At 45.8% G+C, this 27,868-nt stretch overlaps 2 protein-coding genes across 2 annotated transcripts in view; both read left to right on the top strand.

The window, feature by feature from the left end:
• Positions 1-1,697, top strand: part of LOC139406351 (transcription factor 12-like) — a 16,299-nt gene extending 14,602 nt beyond the window's left edge. Inside the window, exons 7-9 of the mRNA XM_071148864.1 lie at positions 11-246; positions 1,116-1,280; positions 1,592-1,697. Of these exons, the coding sequence (XP_071004965.1) occupies positions 11-246; positions 1,116-1,267 (388 nt within the window). The 3' untranslated portion in view covers positions 1,268-1,280; positions 1,592-1,697. The remainder of the gene's footprint in view (positions 1-10; positions 247-1,115; positions 1,281-1,591) is intronic.
• Positions 1,698-1,724: 27 nt separating this feature from the next.
• Positions 1,725-27,868, top strand: part of LOC139406352 (cingulin-like protein 1) — a 37,040-nt gene continuing 10,896 nt past the window's right edge. Inside the window, exons 1-14 of the mRNA XM_071148865.1 lie at positions 1,725-3,812; positions 5,337-6,842; positions 7,082-7,194; positions 10,474-10,579; positions 11,098-11,202; positions 12,197-12,345; positions 12,898-13,042; positions 15,355-15,567; positions 17,842-17,949; positions 18,222-18,320; positions 18,436-18,540; positions 19,107-19,259; positions 19,642-19,812; positions 21,002-21,154. Coding sequence (XP_071004966.1) covers positions 5,436-6,842; positions 7,082-7,194; positions 10,474-10,579; positions 11,098-11,202; positions 12,197-12,345; positions 12,898-13,042; positions 15,355-15,567; positions 17,842-17,949; positions 18,222-18,320; positions 18,436-18,540; positions 19,107-19,259; positions 19,642-19,812; positions 21,002-21,154 — 3,027 coding nt within the window. The 5' untranslated portion in view covers positions 1,725-3,812; positions 5,337-5,435. The remainder of the gene's footprint in view (positions 3,813-5,336; positions 6,843-7,081; positions 7,195-10,473; positions 10,580-11,097; positions 11,203-12,196; positions 12,346-12,897; positions 13,043-15,354; positions 15,568-17,841; positions 17,950-18,221; positions 18,321-18,435; positions 18,541-19,106; positions 19,260-19,641; positions 19,813-21,001; positions 21,155-27,868) is intronic.

Genomic DNA, 27,868 nt, shown 5'->3' on the forward strand with positions numbered 1-27,868 from the left:
TCCCCTTCAGCAGCATCCATGAGGAAGAGGACAACCTGAGTCCGGAGCAGAAGGCTGAGCGGGAGCGGGAGCGACGGACGGCCAACAACGCCCGCGAACGCCTTCGTGTCCGTGACATCAACGAGTCATTCAAAGAGCTGGGTCACATGACCCAGCTGCACCTGAAGAGCGAGAAGCCCCAGACCAAGCTGCTTGTTTTACACCAGGCCGTGGCTGTAATACTTAGTCTAGAACAACAAGTCAGAGGTCAGCACTGCGACCATCTTGAACACGTCTCTCTTGCAAAAGAGATTATGTCTATTTCTTAATTCATCTTTCCTCGAATTCCTCGCATCCTCTCTCCTCGACTCCTCTCTCCTCGACTCCTCTCTCTCCTCGACTCCTTCTCAAAACACATTGGAGGAGAAGGTCTGAGGAGAGAAACATTGTATTTTCTCTATCCAATAAGAGATTGAGAAGGAGATTAAGAAAAGACGGAAAGATACATTGAGATATAGTTATTATCTAAATAATCTGTATAAATATAAGTTGAATGAGTACATACTTCACTACAGTGGAACATGAATGGGGTGGCAGGGTAGCCTAGTGGTTAGAGCGTTGGACTAGTAACTGAAAGCTTGCCCGTTCAAATCCCCAAGGTACAAATCTGTCGTTCTGCCCCTGAACAGTTCTGCCTACTGTTCCTAGGCCGTCATTGAAAATAAGATTTTTTTCTTAACTGACTTGCCTAGTTAAATAAAGGTAAAATAAAATTGATGGGAGGGGCTGCGTAGAAGGGGATATGTCCTGTTTCCCTGTCAGGTCCATGAGACAGTACTAACGTTGATGTCCTGTTTCCCTCTCAGGTCTATGAGACAGTACTAATGTTGATGTCCTGTTTCCCTGTCAGGTCCATGAGACAGTACTAACGTAGATGTCCTGTATCCCTGTCAGGTCCATGAGACAGTAATAACGCTGATGTCCTGTTTCCCTGTCAGGTCCATGAGACAGTACTAACGCTGATGTCCTGTTTCCCTGTCAGGTCCATGAGACAGTACTAACGTTGATGTCCTGTTTCCCTGTCAGGTCTATGAGACAGTACTAACGCTGATGTCCGTGTGATCTGCTACCTCTAGAGCGTAACCTGAACCCTAAGACAGCCTGTCTGAGGAGGAAGGAGCAGGTGAAGATGTCAGCTGGGTTAACAGATGCCCAGGGCCTGCAGCAACACCAGGCATCACCGCATCCTGGACTAGACACTGCTAACCCCATGGGACATCATGTCTAAACATCTAAAACAGGTAACAGTACAAAGATCTCCCATTCTTCTTCTTCTTCTTCTTCTATGTCTGTGTTTAGACAGGAAGCCCCCCCCCCCCAAAAAAAAAGTTACTTTGATTGGTATTTTGACCAATCGGATCAGGTCTTCAAATGATATGCTGTGAAAAGATCTGATGTGATTGGTGGAAAGAGATCAGATTTGGGCTGCCTGTCTAAACGCAGCCTTCTTCTTCTTCTTCTTCTTCTTCTATGAAAGCGTGTATCGATCCAAGTTGATATAATCTATAGTGTGAGAAATGTTATCAACCACATGTTTTCTTTCTTTCTACAGATGAAGTGTGGAAAAGGATCATCCTGAGATGGTGAAAGACCATTCAATGACATTCAGTGTTATCTCTGGGACCCAGTAGCGAAGAAACAGAAGGATTTTCGATGGGGGGCGGGGGGCGGGGGGGGGGGGGGGGGGACACAACCTAAAGTGTTACAGCAGCTAATTAATCACGACAGTAGTGACAATTTCCTCCTGATCGACTTGTGCCTAAACTTACTTGTAACCAGCAAATGTTTCGTACAAAATGTTTTTTATATTCGTTAGTACAGTGAATGAAAAATGTACAGTGAAAAAACAACAAACAGAACACTGTCCTGTTTAAAACAATGTTTATTTCATAATTTTGTATCCTCCTCTGTCAGTGTTGTCCTCTTAAAAGGCTCTGCATGGTCAATCCAACATCTAGCAGTGGCCGTACAGCATTTACCTCCACAGAAGTCAGAGCTTTCATACAATGTATTGGTGCTGTCATACGCATCCAATAAATTGGTCCGAACCGCACAACTCACAGTGATTCAGAGATAATCTTTATAGCCATCCAGCTAATTTACGAGCAACTGGCTAAACGAAAAGACAAGATCTTATCTCTACTGAGATGTCGGAGTTTGTTTCCCGGTGCTTGACATAGGAGCTCAGCCAAAACAACATGAAGTACAAAGGCTGCATCTCCATCACGAATCTCCCCATTTGCCCCCAGCAAAATTAGTCTACATTTAAGGCTATTGTTTATTTGTGTATTTCACACTACGTTGAAGTAAAAATGCTTGTATGGCTGTCAACCCCAATACATGTTCATGTCATCAATCAACTGCATTACAGGTAAAAAATGACTTTGACGACCACCTCTGATTTCTGTATGCTAGTGTGTGTGTGCCAATCCAGCGTCCTTCTATCCCCCACGGTCTTCATTCCATTGACCTCTTCACCCTTCTATCCCCATTACCTCCCTGATCTCTTTACAGGAGTTCAAACTAATTTTTGTGTCTTAGAAATCCCTAGACAAGGTATCATAAATATGTTTTTTATTTGTGAACTTGTTCTGATAGCCTGTCGTCAAAGTTCTACATTTTTGTTGTCAAGGAAGTTAATTTGTGTTTATACAGGATGTACCTCCCCACCTACCGTCAACCAATCATGTCAATCCGGAGCTATACGGATCCCTTCGCATTGTTACGGAATTTGGGAGGCGCACGGCATCGCCATACGGAGCTCGATTTGGCCTCATCGAGCCTCCAGGGGCACTGCAGATCAAGCTTAAATTGGCTTTAGGCTGAAACAAGGCTTAAAACTAATTTATGCTTGCTCAAGCAATATGAGCTGGAGGCCCCGTACGGAGGGTGTGACGCAATGGCGGAGGCTCCGGAGGCTTGAGGAGGCCAAATCGATCTCCATACTGCATCTCCGTGCTCCTTGACGAAAGGTGAGGGCTGGAGGTCCTGCATAAACACAAACTCACTTCCTTGACAACTTCCTTTACAACAGCTCTACTCTGCTCCACGAAGTGATGTATGGCCACTGCAGATGTCGGGTTGACCAAGCAGAGCCTTTCAGTTGTATGTACATGCTTGTGTTTAGGCAGAGTCAGAGTTTTTAGAGCTAAGTGCACTTTTTGCACAGATGGATTAATACTTAATTGTTCTGTTTTTTTATAGAAAATATTGATTACTTTTTACTAACTTGCTTTAGTTGATATTTTCTACAATTACTAATATCTAAATATCTGAATTACAGATTTTAAATTTGAAACAAATGTTGTTTTTTTCAGAAATATTTTTTTGTCATATATTTTACCAGACATTGTAAATAATGATACCCTAAACAAGCCACGGCTTAGTGTATATTGGAGAATTCCATAATGGGGGATGTCTGTAAAACCCATACCTTCAGGTATGTACAGTTATGTTGATGAGTGTCACCTATGTCATCTACAGGAAATGTAAACCATAAAACAATTTCTTATCTTATTTTTCCCTACAATTTTCATTCTCAGAAAATACATCCGGTATGTATTATTCGAGGAGTTAATGATCATAATGATGATGATGATGATGATGAACACACGCGCAATTTCTTGAATAGCTGGACAATTCCGCTAGGGGGAACACGTACTTGTGAATAGAGACTGGAATAGGGAGGGGGAATCCCGAGCGCCATAAAACAGCTCCCGCAACACTGGCACTTCAGCCAGGGCACTACTTTTAACAGAACTGCGCGAATTTAGGTAAGACAATCACAAAGATTTTGCGCAGTGGGACACTTTTCTAAACCCGTCTAACAACTGGTACTCAAACCAATTGCACAGTTAGTGCTTTGTAAAGTGATTCTCGTTTCGGCATTGTTTTTGGTAGGCTGTTTTATCGTTCAAGAACATCACGTTTGATCCGCTAGTAAAGGTAGAGTGGTGTTTTATTATCCGCTGGTAAAACTGCATTGAGGATTATCCATGTATATATCCTTTGTCTTTAATTACAATCGTACAAATAGAGGTTGATAAAGTACTTGTGAAGGATACACATTTTTGATATTGGTTAATAATTCAAAGGGGGCTCCGGAGTGGTCTAAGCGGTCTAAGGCACTGCATCTCAGTTTTTGAGGCGTCTCTACAGACACCTTGGTTCGAATACCAGGCTGTATCACAACCGGCCGTGATTGGGAGTCCCATAGGGTATGGCACAATTGGTTCAGCGTCGTCCGGGTTTGGCCGGGGTAGGCCATCATTGTAAAAAATAATTTGTTCTCAACTGACTTGCCTAGTTAAATAAAGGTTAAATGTAAATAATTTCAATTCATTTTTTATATATTTTTGTTCATTAAAGAAGTGTATTCCCACTGGGCAAAAACGGGATTAGCCAACGTTGTTTACACGTCATATCAACCCCAAATCAAAGTGATGATGTTGAATCAATGTGGAAAACTTCGTGGATTTTGCAAAAAGTCATTTTGTATTTTTTTCTCCTAACTTTGAACCTAAATCCAATGACATGGTGACATTTTGTTGTTGAAGTCACAATAGTTGACAAATCAACCAAATGTAAATCAAAACTAGATGTTGAAGTGACAGCTGTTGCCCGGTGGGCTGTAAACACGGTAACAACTGTCACCTATATTAGAAAACAGTACTTTTTCATGTTGTTTATTTCAATAACAATGTACATTGTTCTAAAAACGAACGTGTCTTTTTGTTTTTTGTTCCGTAACTGACTTTCTCTCATAATCATATCATAATCTGTAGATGACAAAAGTCTGGTCGGAGTGTGTGTGTGTGTGTGTGGATAACGATAGTCTGGTTGGCGCGACCACGGCCAGTGGTACTCGTCATGCAGCAGTATTGTCCTGTATACAATAGTTACACTGTTAGCACACTGAATAAACTGTTTTCTATATCAATGTGCTGTGTGTTGATATTGGTGTTTTCTCTCTCTCTCTGTGGCTAACTGGTTAGCGCAGCTGTCTCTGAGTGACATCAGATGCACTTGGGATGTCATTGTTGTCAGTTGGTCCACATGACTTCTCTCTGTTTTGTAAACAGTCACCTCATCCAGCTGATGCCATAGAAAGTGATGTATTTTTCACTGGGGTTAAACTGTTGTAAAGACAGGGGTGGTTATTGGAGCCTCCAGGTTGAGAAGAGCCGTGGTAATGGTTAGTCAACTAATAATGCCATAGAAATAATGCCATAGAAAGTGATGTATGTCAACTAATAATGCATCAGCCTCTAACGTGTTGTATTTGGCGTCTTTTATAGCTGTGAACCTCTTCAGTTCTGAGGGAGGTCCTCTATTCATTCAGGACTAGTGTGGACCCAGCAAACACACAACGTTGTCTTAACGTTGACTCTCTATAAATGGAGTCTCACAGACACGGAGTGAGTGGCTCTTCTCCAGACTTCAGTAGAATACAACAGGGCTACAACATGCAGCAGCCGAGGCCTGGTCCCAGAGGCAGCCCTCGACCTCACAGTGACAGCAGCAGCATGTTCGGGGTTAGGGTACAAGTTCAGGGAATTGAGGGTCTTCCTTACGTTGTGTTGAACGGGGATAGTAGAGCAGCTCTGCCATCTGGTGGCCTGGAGAGCTACAGCAGGCACTGGGACCACCAGGAAGTGTTTGTCAACGCCCACAGCCAGTCTGAGTACACCTTCATGGTGAATGATGGGCGATCTTCATTCGGTAGTCCCAATGTGGAGCACAGACCTCCCAACCACCAGAGGGAGTATGCTCATGGAGGTGCTCTGACTGAGGTTAAGGAATCACAGAAGATTCCGCTGGAGTCCGCTGCGTTCATGATCGACTTCCAGGAGTCACAGAGGACCGTGCCGACATCTAACATGGTGTTGAATTTCCAGAGACACCCAGAGCTGCTGAAACCCTACAACCCAGACAGGAACAGTCTCAGCCCCCTCCTAGTTTCCACCCGAAGACTCTCTGTTCCCCCCACTCAGACAGCCTCTGTACCTAGGCCGGGACATCTCACCACATCTCTCCAGAGTGGGGCAGAGGCCACCCTGATCCAGGCAGCAGGGTCTAGACCAGGAGCAGCCAGGATCCCTCTGCCTGCTGGGCGTGTAGAGTGGGCCCCCACCCCTGTCTCGGCCACCAGCCAAACCCAATGCCCAGGCCCTGTCTCAGCCCCCACCCAGACCCAATGTCCAGGCCCTGCCCCCACCCAGACCCAATGCCCAGGCCCTGCCCCTGTCTCAGCCCCCACCCAGACCCAATGCCCAGGCCCTGCCCCTGTCTCGGCCCCAGCGCCCCACCACTCTTCTTTGGCCACCGTACTAAGCCCCCCAAACGAGGTCACCAACATCCCCAGAAGATCCCCAAACTCAGTGGACACAGAGCCCATCTCCTCCATAGGTAGCCTGATCAACCAGTTCGACAGCCCCCAACAGATGGGTCGAGCTGGGCCTAGGAGAGGGAGGATAGCCCCTGAGGACCGAATGAGGTCACGTAGTGTGGACAGCAGACAACAGTGTCACTCATACCCATTGGACCCCTCCAGCCCTGCCTCGGCCATCAGAGGGGCCAGGGGAGAGACTCCAGGCGGATCCACCAGCGCCCCAGGGTCACCTAAGGTGAGAGGGGCCAACGGACCCTCCACTGTGATGTTTAATAGACTACAGTGGGAGGAGAAGGAGCCTAGCGGGAGGTCATCCAGAGCGGTGAATGTGCTGTACGGAGTGGAGGAGACCTCCATGACCAGATCCAGGTCTCTCAACCACACGGAGGAGGAGTCAGAGAGAGACATTCAGGTAAAGAGATTAGCTTTAGAGGTTTTACCCGGTTTAAAGAGTTTAAAAATATATATATTTTTATTCCTTGATTCCATCTATGTTTTTCCTTGCAAATGTGCCTTTGCTACTGTGTTTTTGCTTGCTCTTTGAGGGTCCCAGTCGGGTTACTGTAAAGCATTCTTTTAACTTTTGTGATTGATTGAGTGATTAATTGATTGATACACCTTTGATATCCTGTTGTGTGTTCATTTAATCAGATCATCACTCCAGATCTTCTGGGAGGTCAGAGGGGTCAGCACGAGGTCTCAATTGAACCACAACCAAATGAAGACACCGCCAAAAAGATACTGTTCACTTACCTCAATGATGGGTGAGTAACACTGGACTAAATCAACCGCGGAGTACCTGTTTAACCTTTATATTACCTAGAGGCTTTTTTTGAGGTGTGACATAACTTCCTTGGAAAGATACCAGCTAGAATGTTTTCCCCAAAGAGGGTTGGGATCAATTCCGATCTCATTCCATTTCCAACGAGGAGAATTGAAATTTCAGTTTACTTTTTTAATTGATTGAATTAAAATGGAACTTAATGACCCCCCGATCCTGATCCCAAGTGACCATTACACATTTCTCATATCCTGCCTCTCATATCCTGCCTCTCATATCCTGCCTTTGATGAGCTGAGGGAGAGAATGTGACATACAGTTGTTAGTCTGATAAAGGATTGCTGTTTCAGCACACACACACACACACACACACACACACACACACGCCAGCTCAGGAATACAGACTGCGATGATGAACACCCTTCCAAATAGCCAACAATGGAATATCAGTTTCACCTCCTGGCAACATCTGCAATATGTCGGTCCTCTGAAGCTCAGTTAGTATAGAATGGAGCTTGCAAAGCCAGGATGGTGGGTTCGATTCCCGGGGACCACCCGTATGTAAAATGCATGACTGTAAATTGCGTTGGATTAAAGCGTCAGTGTAAATGGCACCTATTAATATCAACATTTGAAACGTGTCAGTTTTAGTCTGGCGTTACCATTCGACCAAGGTCTTGAAGGAACGTGAGGAAGCCTGGAAATGGAGGCTCTGTCAGGCTTTAGCACAAAGCTTAAATAAAGGTTAAATAAAGGAAAATATATATAAATATCACTGTTGTTCTGTATACTAGTTATATGACTGGGGTATGTTGTTCTGTGTGCTAGTTATATGACTGGGGTATGTTGTTCTGTATGCTAGTTATATGACTGGGGTATGTTGTTCTGTATGCTAGTTGTATGACTGGGGTATGTTGTTCTGTATGCTAGTTATATGACTGGGGTATGTTGTTCTGTATGCTAGTTATATGACTGGGGTATGTTGTTCTGTGTGCTAGTTATATGACTGGGGTATGTTGTTCTGTGTGCTAGTTATATGACTGGGGTATGTTGTTCTGTGTGCTAGTTATATGACTGGGGTATGTTGTTCTGTGTGCTAGTTTTATGACTGGGGTATGCTAGTTGTATGACTGGGGTATGTTGTTCTGTATGCTAGTTATATGACTGGGGTATGTTGTTCTGTGTGCTAGTTATATGACTGGGGTATGTTGTTCTGTGTGCTAGTTTTATGACTGGGGTATGTTGTTCTGTGTGCTAGTTATATGACTGGGGTATGTTGTTCTGTATGCTAGTTGTATGACTGGGGTATGTTGTTCTGTGTGCTAGTTGTATGACTGGGGTATGTTGTTCTGTGTGCTAGTTGTATGACTGGGGTATGTTGTTCTGTGTGCTAGTTATATGACTGGGGTATGTTGTTCTGTATGCTAGTTATATGACTGGGGTATGTTGTTCTGTGTGCTAGTTATATGACTGGGGTATGTTGTTCTGTGTGCTAGTTATATGACTGGGGTATGTTGTTCTGTATACTAGTTATATGACTGGGGTATGTTGTTCTGTGTGCTAGTTATATGACTGGGGTATGTTGTTCTGTATGCTAGTTATATGACTGGGGTATGTTGTTCTGTGTGCTAGTTATATGACTGGGGTATGTTGTTCTGTATGACTGGGGTATGTTGTTCTGTGTGCTAGTTATATGACTGGGGTATGTTGTTCTGTGTGCTAGTTATATGACTGGGGTATGTTGTTCTGTGTGCTAGTTGTATGACTGGGGTATGTTGTTCTGTGTGCTAGTTATATGACTGGGGTATGTTGTTCTGTATACTAGTTATATGACTGGGGTATGTTGTTCTGTATGCTAGTTATATGACTGGGGTATGTTGTTCTGTGTGCTAGTTATATGACTGGGGTATGTTGTTCTGTATGCTAGTTATATGACTGGGGTATGTTGTTCTGTGTGCTAGTTATATGACTGGGGTATGTTGTTCTGTATGCTAGTTGTATGACTGGGGTATGTTGTTCTGTATGCTAGTTATATGACTGGGGTATGTTGTTCTGTATGCTAGTTATATGACTGGGGTATGTTGTTCTGTGTGCTAGTTATATGACTGGGGTATGTTGTTCTGTATGCTAGTTGTATGACTGAGGTATGTTGTTCTGTGTGCTAGTTATATGACTGGGGTATGTTGTTCTGTATGACTGGGGTATGTTGTTCTGTGTGCTAGTTATATGACTGGGGTATGTTGTTCTGTGTGCTAGTTATATGACTGGGGTATGTTGTTCTGTGTGCTAGTTATATGACTGGGGTATGTTGTTCTGTATGACTGGGGTATGTTGTTCTGTGTGCTAGTTATATGACTGGGGTATGTTGTTCTGTGTGCTAGTTATATGACTGGGGTATGTTGTTCTGTGTGCTAGTTATATGACTGGGGTATGTTGTTCTGTATGACTGGGGTATGTTGTTCTGTGTGCTAGTTATATGACTGGGGTATGTTGTTCTGTATGACTGGGGTATGTTGTTCTGTGTGCTAGTTATATGACTGGGGTATGTTGTTCTGTGTGCTAGTTATATGACTGGGGTATGTTGTTCTGTATGACTGGGGTATGTTGTTCTGTGTGCTAGTTATATGACTGGGGTATGTTGTTCTGTGTGCTAGTTATATGACTGGGGTATGTTGTTCTGTGTGCTAGTTATATGACTGGGGTATGTTGTTCTGTGTGCTAGTTATATGACTGGGGTATGTTGTTCTGTATGCTAGTTATATGACTGGGGTATGTTGTTCTGTGTGCTAGTTATATGACTGGGGTATGTTGTTCTGTATGACTGGGGTATGTTGTTCTGTGTGCTAGTTATATGACTGGGGTATGTTGTTCTGTGTGCTAGTTGTATGACTGGGGTATGTTGTTCTGTGTGCTAGTTGTATGACTGGGGTATGGTGTTCTGTGTGCTAGTTATATGACTGGGGTATGTTGTTCTGTGTGCTAGTTATATGACTGGGGTATGTTGTTCTGTGTGCTAGTTGTATGACTGGGGTATGTTGTTCTGTGTGCTAGTTATATGACTGGGGTATGCTAGTTATATGACTGGGGTATGTTGTTCTGTATGCTAGTTATATGACTGGGGTATGTTGTTCTGTATGCTAGTTGTATGACTGGGGTATGTTGTTCTGTGTGCTAGTTGTATGACTGGGGTATGTTGTTCTGTATGCTAGTTATATGACTGGTGTCATTGAACTCCATGTGTCTGTTTGTTGGTATTCCCTCAGGACTACTGATAAAACCTCAATCACTGAGAAGAAGGTGAACCTGGTGTTTGACAGAATCAGTCAACTGAAGTGGAAGACTGCAGAGAACGTGGAGGAGGAGATCAGGGTGAGGTTAGATGACATGGTTCAGATGGATGGCTGTGCCGTCCTAGGGGATCCCCAGCCCAGACGTGGTTTAGATGGATGGCTGTGCTGCCCTAGGGGATCCCCAGCCCAGACGTGGTTTAGATGGATGGCTGTGCCGCCCTAGGGGATCCCCAGCCCAGACGTGGTTTAGATGGATGGCTGTGCCGCCCTAGGGGATCCCCAGCCCAGACGTGGTTCAGATGGATGGCTGTGCCGCCCTAGGGGATCCCCAGCCCAGACGTGGTTCAGATCGATGGCTGTGCTGCCCTAGGGGATCCCCAGCCAAAACTTTTTGAGAACCACTGCTGTAGTTTACATAGACGGTTGAGACTTCCATATGGAAGCATGTTATACTAACACATTCATATCTTTGTAAATACCTATGTATTTCCGTGTTGTATTTCAGTGTAAAGGAAAGAAAATTACAGTAGGGGAAAGTACTGTGTCTGTCTGTGAGGCAGAAGCAGGTTGGTGATGTGTTGTTGGACCGGTTTGTAGGACTATGCTGCGAAGGCCAAGGAGGCGAAGGAGCTTCAGATGACAGGAGCAGAGCTGGAGAGAGAGGTGTCACAGCTGAAGACACAGCTGGAGCATAAGACCATGGTGCAGTATACAACACAATACAATACACAATACAGTACAATAAGGTGTGATACGATACTGTACAATATACAATATAGTACAATATACAGTACAGTACAATAAGGTGCGATACGATACAGTACAATATGATACAGTACAGAATACATTACAGTACAGTATGGTACAGTACGATACAATACAATACCGTGCAGTACAGCACGATACAGCACGATACAGTACGATACAATACAGTATAATACAGTACGATATAATACAGTACGATACAATACAGTATAATACAGTACGATACAATACAGTATAATACAGTACGATATAATACAGTACGATATAATACAGTATAATACATAATACAGTATAATACAGTATAATACAGTACGATATAATACAGTATAATACAGTATAATACAGTATAATACAGTACGATATAATACAGTACGATATAATACAGTACGATATAATACAGTATAATACAGTACGATACAATACAGTATAATACAGTATAATACAGTACGATACAATACAGTATAATACAGTATAATACATAATACAGTATAATACAGTACGATATAATACAGTACGATATAATACAGTATAATACAGTACGATACAATACAGTATAATACAGTACGATATAATACAGTACGATACAATACAGTATAATACAGTACGATACAATACCGTGCAGTACAGTACGAGACAGGACAGTATGATACAATATAGTATAATACAGTACAATACAATACAGTATAATACAGTACGATACAATACAGTGCAGTACAGTACGATACAATACAGTGCAGTGCAGTACAGTACGATACAATATAGTACTTTTAGCAAGATATTTGTAATTGTCTTCTCCTTATGTTAATGGAGTCCAGCTCGGACACGTTTATTCTCACTAGTACTGATTTTGCAGACGGCGTTATTTTTGTGGTGATCGTCATATATGGTTATTGTTTACCTACTTTAGTTGAATGCACTGTGTGTCCTGCAGAGTGGTCGGAGTCTGGCGGAGGTGTGTTACAAGGCCCAGACAGACATGAAGACTATTCAGGAGGAACTGGACAGGAGACAGGAAGAACTCTCTACGCTACGGGATAGGCTGGCTCAGATGGAAACGGAGCTCGAGGTCGCCATAGAGGAGTAAGAACATTTCCACAAGTGCATAGGGGTCTAGAAGTCATTTTGGGATTGTGTTTAGGACCATAATCCACCTTGATGATTATTATTAGTCCCTATCCGCTAAGAACTCCTTTAGCACAACAGTATCTCTACTTGCACATTCTCATCTGCACATCTATCACTCCAGTGTTCATTTGCTAAATTGTAATTACTTCACCACTATTGGCCTATTTATTGCCTTTACCTCCCTTACTTCATTTGCACACACTGTATACAGATTTTTTTTTTCTATAGTGTTGTTGACAGTACGTTTTGTTTATTCCAGGTGTAACTCTGTGTTGTTGTGTGTGTCACACTGCTTCAGCTTTATCTTGGCCAGGTTGCAGTTGTAAATGAGAACTTGTTCTCAACTAGCCTACCTGGTTAAATAAAGGTGAAATTAAAATTTAAAAAAAGGATCTGAAAGAATTGAACAGGTGTAAGTAAGCATTTAGCTAATTGCCTCACAACGTCTTGACATAGTATGATTTCTCTGGTGCTCTGTAATATTAAATATTAATATTCTATTGCCAGGCTAGTCCGGGTGAAGACTGAGAGAGAGCAGGGCCGTACAGAGATGAAGGACCTTCAGCAGCAGCTGTCTGAGATGCACGATGAGCTGGACCAGGCTAAGAACACAACACAGGCAGACGGCACAGAGAAACAGCTCCTTCTAAAGGTAAGCACAGAGAAACAAGCTCCTTCTAACGGTAAGCACAGAGAAACAAGCTCCTTCTAACGGTAAGCACAGAGAAACAAGCTCCTAACGATAAGCACAGAGAAACAGCTCCTTCTAACGGTAAGCACAGAGAAACAAGCTCCTTCTAAAGGGAAGCACAGATAAACAGCTCCTTCTAACGTTAAGCACAGAGAAACAAGCTCCTTCTAACGTTAAGCACAGAGAAACAAGCTCCTTCTAACGTTAAGCGCAGAGAAACAAGCTCTTAACGTTAAGCACAGAGAAACAGCTCCTTCTAACTAACGGTAAGCACAGAGAAACAAGCTCCTAACGTTAAGCACAGAGAAACAGCTCCTTCTACGGTAAGCACAGAGAAACAAGCTCCTTCTAAAGGTAAGCACAGAGAAACAGCTCCTTCTAACGGTAAGCACAGAGAAACAAGCTCCTTCTAAAGGTAAGCACAGAGAAACAGCTCCTTCTAACCGTAAGCACAGAGAAACAAGCTCCTAACGTTAAGCACAGAGAAACAGCTCCTTCTAACTAACGGTAAGCACAGAGAAACAAGCTCCTAACGTTAAGCACAGAGAAACAGCTCCTTCTAACGGTAAGCACAGAGAAACAAGCTCCTTCTAAAGGTAAGCACAGAGAAACAAGCTCCTTCTAACGGTAAGCACAGAGAAACAAGCTCATTCTAAAGGTAAGCACAGAGAAACAAGCTCCTTCTAAAGGTAAGCACAGAGAAACAAGCGCAGTGGTTAAGGGCGCTGTACTGCAGCGCCAGCTGTGCCACCAGAGACTCTGGGTTCGCGACCACGCTCTGTCGTAACTGGCCGCGACCGGGAGGTCTGTGAGGCGACGCACAATTGGCATAGCGTCGTCCGGTTTAGGGAGGGCTTGGCAGGTAGGGATATCCTTGTCTCATCTCGCACCAGCGACTCTGGCGGGCCGGGGGCAGTGCACGCTAACCAAGGTTGCCAGGTGCACGGTGTTTCTCCGACACATTGGTGCGGCTGGCTTCCGGGTTTGATGTTGTGCTGTATTAAGAAGCAGTGCGGCTTGGTTGGGTTGTGTATCGGGGGACGCATGACTTTCAACCTTCGTCTCTCCCGAGCCCGTACGGGAGTTGTAGCGATGAGACAAGATAGTAGCTACCAACAATTGGATACCACGAAATTGGGTAGAAAAAAAGGGGGTAAAATAAAATAAAAAACATTCTGTTTATTCCAAGTGTATACTTTGAGTTGTATGTTTTATAAATCAGGTTTCCTGGACCGAGATTAAGTCTAGTTCTGGACAACGACAAACTTTCAGTGAAGAGTCTCCCTTGATGATTTGTAATCCGGGTCTTAATCTGGGTCAGGAAACATCCTATTATACAAGTTGTCTTTATTATGGACCTGTCTATGGTAGGACGTGGCCCAGCCATGTGACACACACAGACGCACATAATAATCATAATAAATTATATTTAATATAGTGCTTTTCTACCAACTGAGGTTCTCAAAGCTCTTTACATAGGAGGAAACTCACCTCATCCACCATCAATGTGTAGCACCCACCTCAGTGATGCACCTCAGTGATGCACGGCGGCCATTTTGGTGCCAGGAACGCTCACCACACAGCAGCTATCAGTTGGAAAGGTTGAAGCACAGGGTTTGAGTTCGAATTACTGGATCATATCAATTAACATACCCCAGTCATATAACTAGCAGACAGAACAACATACCCCAGTCATATATAACTAGCATACAGAACAACATACCCCAGTCATATATAACTAGCATACAGAACAACATACCCCAGTCATATATAACTAGCACACAGAACAACATACCCCAGTCATATAACTAGCACACAGAACAACATACCCCAGTCATACAGAACAACATACCCCAGTCATATAACTAGCACACAGAACAACATACCCCAGTCATACAGAACAACATACCCCAGTCATATAACTAGCACACAGAACAACATACCCCAGTCATACAACTAGCATACAGAACAACCTACCCCAGTCATACAGAACAACCTACCCCAGTCATACAGAACAACCTACCCCAGTCATACAGAACAACCTACCCCAGTCATACAGAACAACATACCCCAGTCATATAACTAGCATACAGAGCAACATACCTCAGTCATACAGAACAACATACCCCAGTCATATAACTAGCATACAGAGCAACATACCCCAGTCATACAGAGCAACATACCCCAGTCATACAGAGCAACATACCCCAGTGTGTCTGTGTTAGGACCTGGCCCAGCAGGATTAAATCAATTAACTCGGTGTCTGTGTCTAGGATCTGGCCCAGCTGCGGTTGGACTACCAGGGGCTCATTCAGGTGCAGGAGGAGCAGGAGGAGGTGCTACACTGGAGGGAGAGGGAGCTGACTGCCCTGAAGGGAGCCCTGAACGAGGAGGTGGAGAGTCATGACAAGGAGCTGGGCATTATGAAGGAGAAGCGCGACAAGGAGGTGCAGAAGCTCCGAGAGGAAGTTGAGGAGGTGAAAGAGGTATTGAACTGAGATAAGGGACATGCTACTGCTAGTAGAATCAGTGGTGTAAAGTTCTTTTTAGTAAAAATACTTTAAAGTACTACTTAAGTAGTTTTGTTTATCTGTACATTACTTTACTATTTATATTTTTGACTACTTTTACTTCACTACATTCCTAAAGAAAATAATGTACTTTTTACTCCGTACATTTTCCCCTGACACCCCGAAAGTACTCGTTACATTATGAATGTTTAGCAGGACAGGAAAATGGTCCAATTTACACACTCATCAAGAAAACATCCCTGGTCATCCCTACTGCCTCTGATCTGACAGACTCACTAAACAGAGAACATCCCTGGTCATCCCTACTGCCTCTGATCTGACAGACTCACTAAACAGAGAACATCCCTGGTCATCCCTACTGCCTCTGATCTGACAGACTCACTAAACAGAGAACATCCCTGGTCATCCCTACTGCCTCTGATCTGGAGGACTCACTAAACAGAGAACATCCCTGGTCATCCCTACTGCCTCTGATCTGACAGACTCACTAAACAGAGAACATCCCTGGTCATCCCTACTGCCTCTGATCTGACAGACTCACTAAACAGAGAACATCCCTGGTCATCCCTACTGCCTCTGATCTGGAGGACTCACTAAACAGAGAACATCCCTGGTCATCCCTACTGCCTCTGATCTGGCAGACTCACTAAACAGAGAACATCCCTGGTCATCCCTACTGCCTCTGATCTGACAGACTCACTAAACAGAGAACATCCCTGGTCATCCCTACTGCCTCTGATCTGGAGGACTCACTAAACAGAGAACATCCCTGGTCATCCCTACTGCCTCTGATCTGACAGACTCACTAAACAGAGAACATCCCTGGTCATCCCTACTGCCTCTGATCTGGAGGACTCACTAAACAGAGAACATCCCTGGTCATCCCTACTGCCTCTGATCCGGCAGACTCACTAAACACACATGCTTCGTTTGTAAATGATGTCTGAGTGTTGGAGCCCCTGGCTATCTGTAAATGATGTCTGAGTGTTGGAGCCCCTGGCTATCTGTAAATGATGTCTGAGTGTTGGAGCCCCTGGCTATCTGTAAATGATGTCTGAGTGTTGGAGCCCCTGGCTATCTGTAAATGATGTCTGAGTGTTGGAGCCCCTGGCTATCTGTAAATGATGTCTGAGTGTTGGAGCTGTCCCTGGCTATCTGTAAATGATGTCTGAGTGTTGGAGCCCCTGGCTATCTGTAAATGATGTCTGAGTGTTGGAGCCCCTGGCTATCTGTAAATGATGTCTGAGTGTTGGAGCCCCTGGCTATCTGTAAATGATGTCTGAGTGTTGGAGCCCCTGGCTATCTGTAAATGATGTCTGAGTGTTGGAGCCCCTGGCTATCTGTAAATGATGTCTGAGTGTTGGAGCCCCTGGCTATCTGTAAATGATGTCTGAGTGTTGGAGCTGTCCCTGGCTATCTGTAAATGATGTCTGAGTGTTGGAGCCCCTGGCTATCTGTAAATGATGTCTGAGTGTTGGAGCCCCTGGCTATCTGTAAATGATGTCTGAGTGTTGGAGCCCCTGGCTATCTGTAAATGATGTCTGAGTGTTGGAGCTGTCCCTGGCTATCTGTAAATGATGTCTGAGTGTTGGAGCCCCTGGCTATCTGTAAATGATGTCTGAGTGTTGGAGCCCCTGGCTATCTGTAAATGATGTCTGAGTGTTGGAGCCCCTGGCTATCTGTAAATGATGTCTGAGTGTTGGAGCCCCTGGCTATCTGTAAATGATGTCTGAGTGTTGGAGCCCCTGGCTATCTGTAAATGATGTCTGAGTGTTGGAGCCCCTGGCTATCTGTAAATGATGTCTGAGTGTTGGAGCTGTCCCTGGCTATCTGTCAATAAAATAAAAAACAAGAAAATGGTGCCGTCTGGTTTGCTTAATATAAGGAATTTGAAATTATTTATACTTGTACTTTTGATACTTAAGTATATTTAAAACACAAAAAGAGAACAACATACCCCAGTCATATAACTAGCATATTTTAGACTTTTACTCAAATCGTATTTTATTGGGTGACAAATGTTTTCTATTAAGGTATCCTTACTTTTACTTAAGTGAGTGACTTTTCCACCAGTGTCCCAAGTGACTAAATATATTTACATTTGTCATATATTAGTTGACTTTGAGTTTCAATGTGTTGTCATGCAGAAGGTTGTGAGTTTCATCCTAGGTTTTTTCTACTAATAATCCACCCATCTCCTGTGCATACTACCTCCTCTCTCCCTGCTAGAGTAACACAGTGCTGGGCCAGGAGAAGAGAGAGATGGAGGAGGAGAGAGGGGAGGCACGGGGACAGGTGAATCAGCTGATGCAGGAGAGGGAGGAACTGAGGGGACAGGTACTGCAGATGGATGTACTACGTTACCCATAATGCTCGATACTACAGAACCCACAATGATGTACTACAATAACCATAATGCTCTATACTACAGAACCCATAATGCTCTATACTACAGAACCCATAATGATGTACTACAATACCCATAATGCTCTATACTACAGAACCCATAATGATGTACTTCAATGTCTCAGAGCAGGAGTACTGATCTAGGATCAGTTGCCTCTTGTCCATTTGACGTGATGGTGTGTCCTGTCTCCTCACTAACCAAGGTGGAGGAACTGGAGAGCAGGGTGGAGCAGCTTAACCTCGTCATCAAGGACTCCAAAACCCTGCAGAGACAGCTGGTGAAATGCATAGAGCAACTCAAGGTGAGGTAGAGAGAGATAAAGAAAGCACACAAAATATAGACAATGAATTTAGATGTTCTGTGAAAATGCATGGCCAGGTATTGAAGGTATATTTATTACAGATGTGATTCCACAGAGGGAGAAACGGCAGGTTGAGGAGACTCTAGAGGAGGTGAGGGAGAAGGAAGAGGAGATGTCCCAGGCAAACAAAGCCCTTCTCGTACGTCTGGAGAATGTACAGGTGAGTGGATACAAGGACCATACAGGTCGTACTGTATCAGAGTCAATGGAAGATACCTTATTCAGAACTCGCTGGTAAACATCTCCTTAGCACAGAGTACGTCCAACTTGGAAAACATGTTGTGTTGTTGTGGAAGCTGTTGTTGTGTTAGTTGTTGTTGTGGAAGCTGTTGTTGTGGGAGCTGTTGTTGTGGGAGCTGTTGTTGTGGAAGCTGTTGTTGTGTTAGTTGTTGTTGTGGAAGCTGTTGTTGTGGGAGCTGTTGTTGTGTTAGTTGTTGTTGTGGAAGCTGTTGTTGTGGAAGCTGTTGTTGTGGAAGCTGTTGTTGTGGGAGCTGTTGTTGTGGAAGCTGTTGTTGTGGAAGCTGTTGTTGTGTTAGTTGTTGTTGTGGAAGCTGTTGTTGTGGGAGCTGTTGTTGTGTTAGTTGTTGTTGTGGAAGCTGTTGTTGTGTTAGTTGTTGTTGTTGGAGCTGTTGTTGTGGGAGCTGTTGTTGTGGAAGCTGTTGTTGTGGTAGTTCTGCCACACACAGTACATTCTCTGTGTGTGTGTGTGTGTGTGTGTGCCCACAGAGTGAGATGACCCAGCTGAACCACCAGCACAGGGAGATGAAGGAGAGGCTGAAGGAGGAGACGAGAAGAACGGAGGAGTTGAAGAGGACGAAGAGTGATCTGGACGAGGAGAGGAGACTGCAGAACAGCACTGTGGAGGAACTGCAGAAGGAGGTGAGGGAGGGAGGGAGGGAGGGAGGGAGGGAGGGAGGGAGGGGGAGAGAGAGAGGGGGGCTAGGTCATAGGTCACTGAGAAGAACACTGTGTTTCTATGCGGAGGAGCTGAAGATGTTATCGACCTCCACTTTACTGATTACCTCCCTACAGTGCTGCTGGGTTTTTAAATAGTTATAATAGTCATGCATTTTCATTTTCAGAGTTTTCACCAGTACAAATGATAGGGGTTGTATGAATTTACTTTAAAACCCGTATCTATCATGGGGGGGAGGATGTTAAATTAATACCGTTCAGTCTGTCTCACTCTTCCATCTCTCTCTCTCTGCCCCCCCCCCCCCCCCCCCCCCCCCCGTGTCTCTCGCTGCCCCCACCCCTCCAGATGAGTACTATAGTAGAGAGCTGTGAGGTGTCCACTGAGAAGCTCCAGCTCCAGGTTGATGAAGTCAGAGAGAAGAGCCACTCCGCGCTGTCTGAGCTCCAACAACAGCTGCAGGAAAAGGGAGTGGAGTTGGAGAAATCCCGACAGACTGCCAGAAAACTGCAGGAAGAGGTGTGGCACACATTTTTTTCCCCCTGATGAGTCACCAATGGATGGATATCATATTCTAACTCTGATTATACTCTCTTTCTCTCTCTCTCTCTCTCTCTCTATTCAATTCAACTTTCTCTCTCTCTCTCTCGCTCTGTCTCTCTATTCAATTAATCTTTCTCTCTCTCACGCTCTCTGTCTCTCTCTCAGTCTCTCTCTCAGTCTCTCTCTCAGTCTCTCTCTCAGTCTCTCTCTCAGTCTCTCTCTCAGTCTCTCTCTCGGTCTCTTTCTCTCTTGGTCACTCTTTCTGTCTCTCACGCTTCAGAGATAAGGAGGTGAGGAGTGATTCTCGAGCTAAATCTTTCTCCCTCTCACGCTCTCTCGGTCTCTCACGCTCTCTCTCGGTCTCTCTTTCTGTCTCTCACGCTTCAGAGATAAGGAGCTGAGGAATGATTCTAGAGCTAAAAGGTTTATCAGGAGAGGAGACTGAAGTAAATTTCAGCTGTAAACATGTTGAGATGAAGGCTATCCAAGACACTTTACCTGGTGTTACGTTCTGTCTGTGTGTGTGTGTGTGTGTGTGTGTGTGTGTGTGTGTGGGGGGGATCTATGTCGTGTGTTAAGTTCTGTGTGTGTGATGTGCTATGTTCTGTGTGTGTGTGGGGGGGGATCTATGTTGTGTGTTACGTTCTGTGTGTGTGATGTGCTATGTTCTGTGTGTGTGTGTGTGATCTATGTTGTGTGTTACGTTCTGTGTGTGTGATGTGCTATGTTCTGTGTGTGTGATCTATGTCGTGTGTTAAGTTCTGTGTGTGTGTGATGTGCTATGTTCTGTGTGTGTTCTATGTCGTGTGTGTGTGTGGTGATCTATGTCGTGTGTGTGTGTGTGATCTATGTTGTGTGTTACGTTCTGTGTGTGCTATGTTGTGTGTGTGTGTGTGTGTGTGTGTGTGATGCTCTATGTCATGTGTTAAGATCTGTGTGTGTGTGATGTTCTATGTCATGTGTTAAGATCTGTGTGTGTGTGATGTGCTGTGTGTTTGTGTTCCGTTATGGTGTGTGATATACTGTGTCCCTGAATCTGTCTCTGACTGGGTTTGAACCAGAGTTGTCTACCTATGTTCTGTGTGTGTATTATTACGTGTGTGTTCAATATGTTCTGTGTGTTATAATATGATGTGTGTGTGTGTGTGTGTGTGTGTGTGTTCAGCTGCTTCCCCTGGAGCAGGGTCTGGAGCGGGGTCGTAGGGAGTGGGAGGAGGCCCAGCAGAGAGGCAGACAGCTGGAGAGGAAGGTGGAGGAGCTGGAGGAGAGGAATGCACACGCCCACGAGGACCACGCCCGACAGGTCAAACTCATGGAGGTAGTGTGTGTGTGTGTGTGTGTGTGTGTGCGTGTGTGTGTGTGTGTGTGTGTGTGTGTGTTGGAGAGGAACACACACACCCAGGAGAACCACTCCCGAGATGTCCATCTCATGGAGGTACTGACTGAAGGGCTGAACTCAAAACACACACTGTTGGACATAGACCCCCTGTACTGTTGGACATAGACCCCCTGTACTGTAGAACATAGACCCCCTGTACTGCAGGACACACTGTTGGACATAGACCCCTGTACTGCAGGACACACTGTTGGACATAGACCCCTGTACTGTAGGACATACTGTAGGACATAGACCCCCTGTACTGTAGGACATAAACCCCCTGTACTGTTGGACATAGACCCCCTGTACTGTAGGACATAGACCCCTGTACTGTTGGACATAGACCCCTGTACTGTAGGACATAGACCCCCTGTACTGTTGGACATAGACCCCTGTACTGTAGGACATACTGTAGGACATAGACCCCCTGTACTGTAGGACATAGACCCCCTGTACTGTAGGACATACTGTTGGACATAGACACCCTGTACTGTAGGACATAGACCCCTGTACTGTTGGACATAGACCCCCTGTACTGTTGGACATATACCCCCTGTACTGCAGGACATAGACCCCCTGTACTGCAGGACATAGACCCCTGTACTATTGGACATAGACCCCTGTACTGTTGGACATAGACCCCTGTACTGTTGGACATAGACCCCTGTACTGTAGAACATAGACCCCTGTACTGTTGGACATAGACCCCTGTACTGCAGGACACACTGTTGGACATAGACCCCTGTACTGTAGGACATACTGTTGGACATAGACCCCTGTACTGTAGGACATACTGTTGGACATAGACCCCTGTACTGTAGGACATACTGTTGGACATAGACCCCTGTACTGTAGGACATACTGTTGGACATAGACCCCTGTACTGTAGGACATAGACCCCCTGTACTGTTGGACATAGACCCCCTGTACTGTAGGACATAGACCCCCTGTACTGTTGGACATAGACCCCCTGTACTGTAGAACATAGACCCCCTGTACTGTTGGACATAGACCCCCTGTACTGTTGGACATAGACCCCCTGTACTGCAGGACACACTGTTGGACATAGACCCCTGTACTGTAGGACATACTGTTGGACATAGACCCCTGTACTGTAGGACATACTGTTGTACATAGACCCCTGTACTGTAGGACATACTGTTGGACATCGACCCCTGTACTGTAGGACATACTGTAGGACATAGACCCCTGTACTGTTGGACATAGACCCCTGTACTGTTGGACATAGACCCCTGTACTGTTGGACATAGACCCCTGTACTGTTGGACATAGACCCCTGTACTGTAGGACATAGACCCCCTGTACTGTAGGACATAGACCCCCTGTACTGTTGGACATAGACCCCCTGTACTGTAGGACATAGACCCCCTGTACTGTAGGACATAGACCCCTGTACTGTTGGACATAGACCCCCTGTACTGTAGGACATAGACCCCCTGTACTGTTGGACATAGACCCCCTGTACTGTAGGACATAGACCCCCTGTACTGTTGGACATAGACCCCTGTACTGTTGGACATAGACCCCTGTACTGTAGGACATAGACTGCCTGTACTGTAGGACATAGACCCCCTGTACTGTTGGACATAGACCCCTGTACTGTTGGACATAGACCCCCTGTACTGCAGGACACACTGTTGGACATAGACCCCTGTACTGTAGGACATACTGTTGGACATAGACCCCTGTACTGTAGGACATACTGTTGGACATCGACCCCTGTACTGTAGGACATACTGTAGGACATAGACCCCTGTACTGTTGGACATAGACCCCTGTACTGTTGGACATAGACCCCTGTACTGTAGGACATAGACCCCCTGTACTGTAGGACATAGACCCCCTGTACTGTTGGACATAGACCCCCTGTACTGTAGGACATAGACCCCCTGTACTGTAGGACATAGACCCCTGTACTGTTGGACATAGACCCCTGTACTGTAGGACATAGACCCCCTGTACTGTAGGACATAGACCCCCTGTACTGTTGGACATAGACCCCCTGTACTGTAGGACATAGACCCCCTGTACTGTTGGACATAGACCCCTGTACTGTTGGACATAGACCCCTGTACTGTAGGACATAGACCCCCTGTACTGTAGGACATAGACCCCCTGTACTGTTGGACATAGACCCCTGTACTGTTGGACATAGACCCCTGTACTGTTGGACATAGACCCCCTGTACTGTTGGACATAGACCCCTGTACTGTTGGGCATAGACCCCCTGTACTGTAGGACATAGACCCCCTGTACTGTAGGACATAGACCCCTGTACTGTAGGACACACTATTGGACATAGACCCCTGTACTGTTGGGACATAGACCCCTGTACTGTTGGGACATAGACCCCTGTACTGTTGGACATAGACCCCTGTACTGTAGGACATAGACTGCCTGTACTGTAGGACATAGACCCCCTGTACTGTAGGACATAGACCCCTGTACTGTAGGACACACTATTGGACATAGACCCCTGTACTGCAGGACATAGACCCCTGTACTGTAGGACATAGACCTCCTGTACTGTAGGACATAGACCCCTGTACTGTAGGACACACTATTGGACATAGACCCCTGTACTGTAGGACATAGACCACCTGTACTGTAGGACATAGACCACCTGTACTGTAGGACATAGACTCCCTGTACTGTAGGACACACTGTAGGACATAGACCCCCTGTACTGTAGGACATAGACCCCTGTACTGTAGGACAAAGACCCCTGTACTGTAGGACATAGACCCCTGTACTGTTGGACATAGACCTCTGTACTGTTGGACATAGACCCCTGTACTGTAGGACATAGACCCCTGTACTGTAGGACATATACCCCCTGTACTGTAGGACATCGACCCCCTGTACTATAGGACATAGACCCCCTGTACTGTAGGACATAGACCCCCTGTACTGTAGGACATAGACCCCTGTACTGTTGGACATAGACCCCCTGTACTGTTGGACATATACCCCCTGTACTGTAGGACATAGACCCCCTGTACTGTTGGACATAGACCCCTGTACTGTTGGACATAGACCCCCTGTACTGTAGGACATAGACCCCTGTACTGTAGGACACACTATTGGACATAGAACCCCTGTACTGTTGGACATAGGCCCCCTGTACTGTAGGACATAGACCCCATGTACTGTAGGACATAGACCCCTGTACTGTAGGACACACTATTGGACATAGACCCCCTGTACTGTTGGACATAGGCCCCCTGTACTGTAGGACGTAGACCCCCTGTACTGTAGGACATAGACCCCCTGTACTGTAGGACATAGACCCCTGTACTGTAGGACACACTATTGGACATAGGCCCCCTGTACTGTTGGACACAGGCCCCTGTACTGTAGACATAGACCCCCTGTACTGTTGGACATAGACCCCTGTACTGTAGCACATAGACCCCTGTACTCTAGGACATAGACCCCTGTACTGTTGGACATAGACCCCTGTACTGTTGGACATAGACCCCCTGTACTGTTGGACATAGACCCCTGTACTGTAGGACACACTGTTGGACATAGACCCCTGTACTGTAGGACATAGACCCCTGTACTGTTGGACATAGACCCCTGTACTGTAGGACACACTATTGGACATAGACCCCTGTACTGTAGGACACACTATTGGACATAGACCCCTGTACTGCAGGACATAGACCCCTGTACTGTAGGACATAGACCCCCTGTACTGTTGGACATAGACCCCCTGTACTGTTGGACATAGACCCCCTGTACTGTAGGACATAGACCCCTGTACTGTTGGACATAGACCCCTGTACTGTAGGACATAGACCCCTGTACTGTTGGGGCATAGACCCCTGTACTGTAGGACATAGACCCCTGTACTGTAGGACACACTATTGGACATAGACCCCTGTACTGTTGGACATAGACCCCTGTACTGTAGGACACACTATTGGACATAGACCCCTGTACTGTAGGACACACTATTGGACATAGACCCCTGTACTGCAGAACATAGACCCCTGTACTGTAGGACATAGACCCCCTGTACTGTTGGACATAGACCCCCTGTACTGTAGCACATAGACCCCTGTACTGTAGGACATAGACCCCTGTACTGTTGGACATAGACCCCTGTACTGTTGGACATAGACCCCCTGTACTGTTGGACATAGACCCCTGTACTGTAGGACACACTGTTGGACATAGACCCCTGTACTGTAGGACATAGACCCCTGTACTGTTGGACATAGACCCCTGTACTGTAGGACACACTATTGGACATAGACCCCTGTACTGTAGGACACACTATTGGACATAGACCCCTGTACTGTAGGACATAGACCCCTGTACTGTTGGGGCATAGACCCCTGTACTGCAGGACATAGACCCCCTGTACTGCAGGACATAGACCCCTGTACTATTGGACATAGACCCCTGTACTGTTGGACATAGACCCCTGTACTGTTGGACATAGACCCCTGTACTGTAGAACATAGACCCCTGTACTGTTGGACATAGACCCCTGTACTGCAGGACACACTGTTGGACATAGACCCCTGTACTGTAGGACATACTGTTGGACATAGACCCCTGTACTGTAGGACATACTGTTGGACATAGACCCCTGTACTGTAGGACATACTGTTGGACATAGACCCCTGTACTGTAGGACATACTGTTGGACATAGACCCCTGTACTGTAGGACATAGACCCCCTGTACTGTTGGACATAGACCCCCTGTACTGTAGGACATAGACCCCCTGTACTGTTGGACATAGACCCCCTGTACTGTAGAACATAGACCCCCTGTACTGTTGGACATAGACCCCCTGTACTGTTGGACATAGACCCCCTGTACTGCAGGACACACTGTTGGACATAGACCCCTGTACTGTAGGACATACTGTTGGACATAGACCCCTGTACTGTAGGACATACTGTTGTACATAGACCCCTGTACTGTAGGACATACTGTTGGACATCGACCCCTGTACTGTAGGACATACTGTAGGACATAGACCCCTGTACTGTTGGACATAGACCCCTGTACTGTTGGACATAGACCCCTGTACTGTTGGACATAGACCCCTGTACTGTTGGACATAGACCCCTGTACTGTAGGACATAGACCCCCTGTACTGTAGGACATAGACCCCCTGTACTGTTGGACATAGACCCCCTGTACTGTAGGACATAGACCCCCTGTACTGTAGGACATAGACCCCTGTACTGTTGGACATAGACCCCCTGTACTGTAGGACATAGACCCCCTGTACTGTTGGACATAGACCCCCTGTACTGTAGGACATAGACCCCCTGTACTGTTGGACATAGACCCCTGTACTGTTGGACATAGACCCCTGTACTGTAGGACATAGACTGCCTGTACTGTAGGACATAGACCCCCTGTACTGTTGGACATAGACCCCTGTACTGTTGGACATAGACCCCCTGTACTGCAGGACACACTGTTGGACATAGACCCCTGTACTGTAGGACATACTGTTGGACATAGACCCCTGTACTGTAGGACATACTGTTGGACATCGACCCCTGTACTGTAGGACATACTGTAGGACATAGACCCCTGTACTGTTGGACATAGACCCCTGTACTGTTGGACATAGACCCCTGTACTGTAGGACATAGACCCCCTGTACTGTAGGACATAGACCCCCTGTACTGTTGGACATAGACCCCCTGTACTGTAGGACATAGACCCCCTGTACTGTAGGACATAGACCCCTGTACTGTTGGACATAGACCCCTGTACTGTAGGACATAGACCCCCTGTACTGTAGGACATAGACCCCCTGTACTGTTGGACATAGACCCCCTGTACTGTAGGACATAGACCCCCTGTACTGTTGGACATAGACCCCTGTACTGTTGGACATAGACCCCTGTACTGTAGGACATAGACCCCCTGTACTGTAGGACATATACCCCCTGTACTGTTGGACATAGACCCCTGTACTGTTGGACATAGACCCCTGTACTGTTGGACATAGACCCCCTGTACTGTTGGACATAGACCCCTGTACTGTTGGGCATAGACCCCCTGTACTGTAGGACATAGACCCCCTGTACTGTAGGACATAGACCCCTGTACTGTAGGACACACTATTGGACATAGACCCCTGTACTGTTGGGACATAGACCCCTGTACTGTAGGACATAGACCCCCTGTACTGTTGGACATAGACCCCTGTACTGTAGGACATAGACTGCCTGTACTGTAGGACATAGACCCCCTGTACTGTAGGACATAGACCCCTGTACTGTAGGACACACTATTGGACATAGACCCCTGTACTGCAGGACATAGACCCCTGTACTGTAGGACATAGACCTCCTGTACTGTAGGACATAGACCCCTGTACTGTAGGACACACTATTGGACATAGACCCCTGTACTGTAGGACATAGACCACCTGTACTGTAGGACATAGACCACCTGTACTGTAGGACATAGACTCCCTGTACTGTAGGACACACTGTAGGACATAGACCCCCTGTACTGTAGGACATAGACCCCTGTACTGTAGGACATAGACCCCTGTACTGTAGGACATAGACCCCTGTACTGTTGGACATAGACCTCTGTACTGTTGGACATAGACCCCTGTACTGTAGGATATAGACCCCTGTAC

This window comes from Oncorhynchus clarkii, chromosome 4 (assembly GCF_045791955.1).
Source record: "Oncorhynchus clarkii lewisi isolate Uvic-CL-2024 chromosome 4, UVic_Ocla_1.0, whole genome shotgun sequence".
In the NCBI taxonomy this organism is placed as follows: Eukaryota; Metazoa; Chordata; class Actinopteri; order Salmoniformes; family Salmonidae; genus Oncorhynchus; species Oncorhynchus clarkii.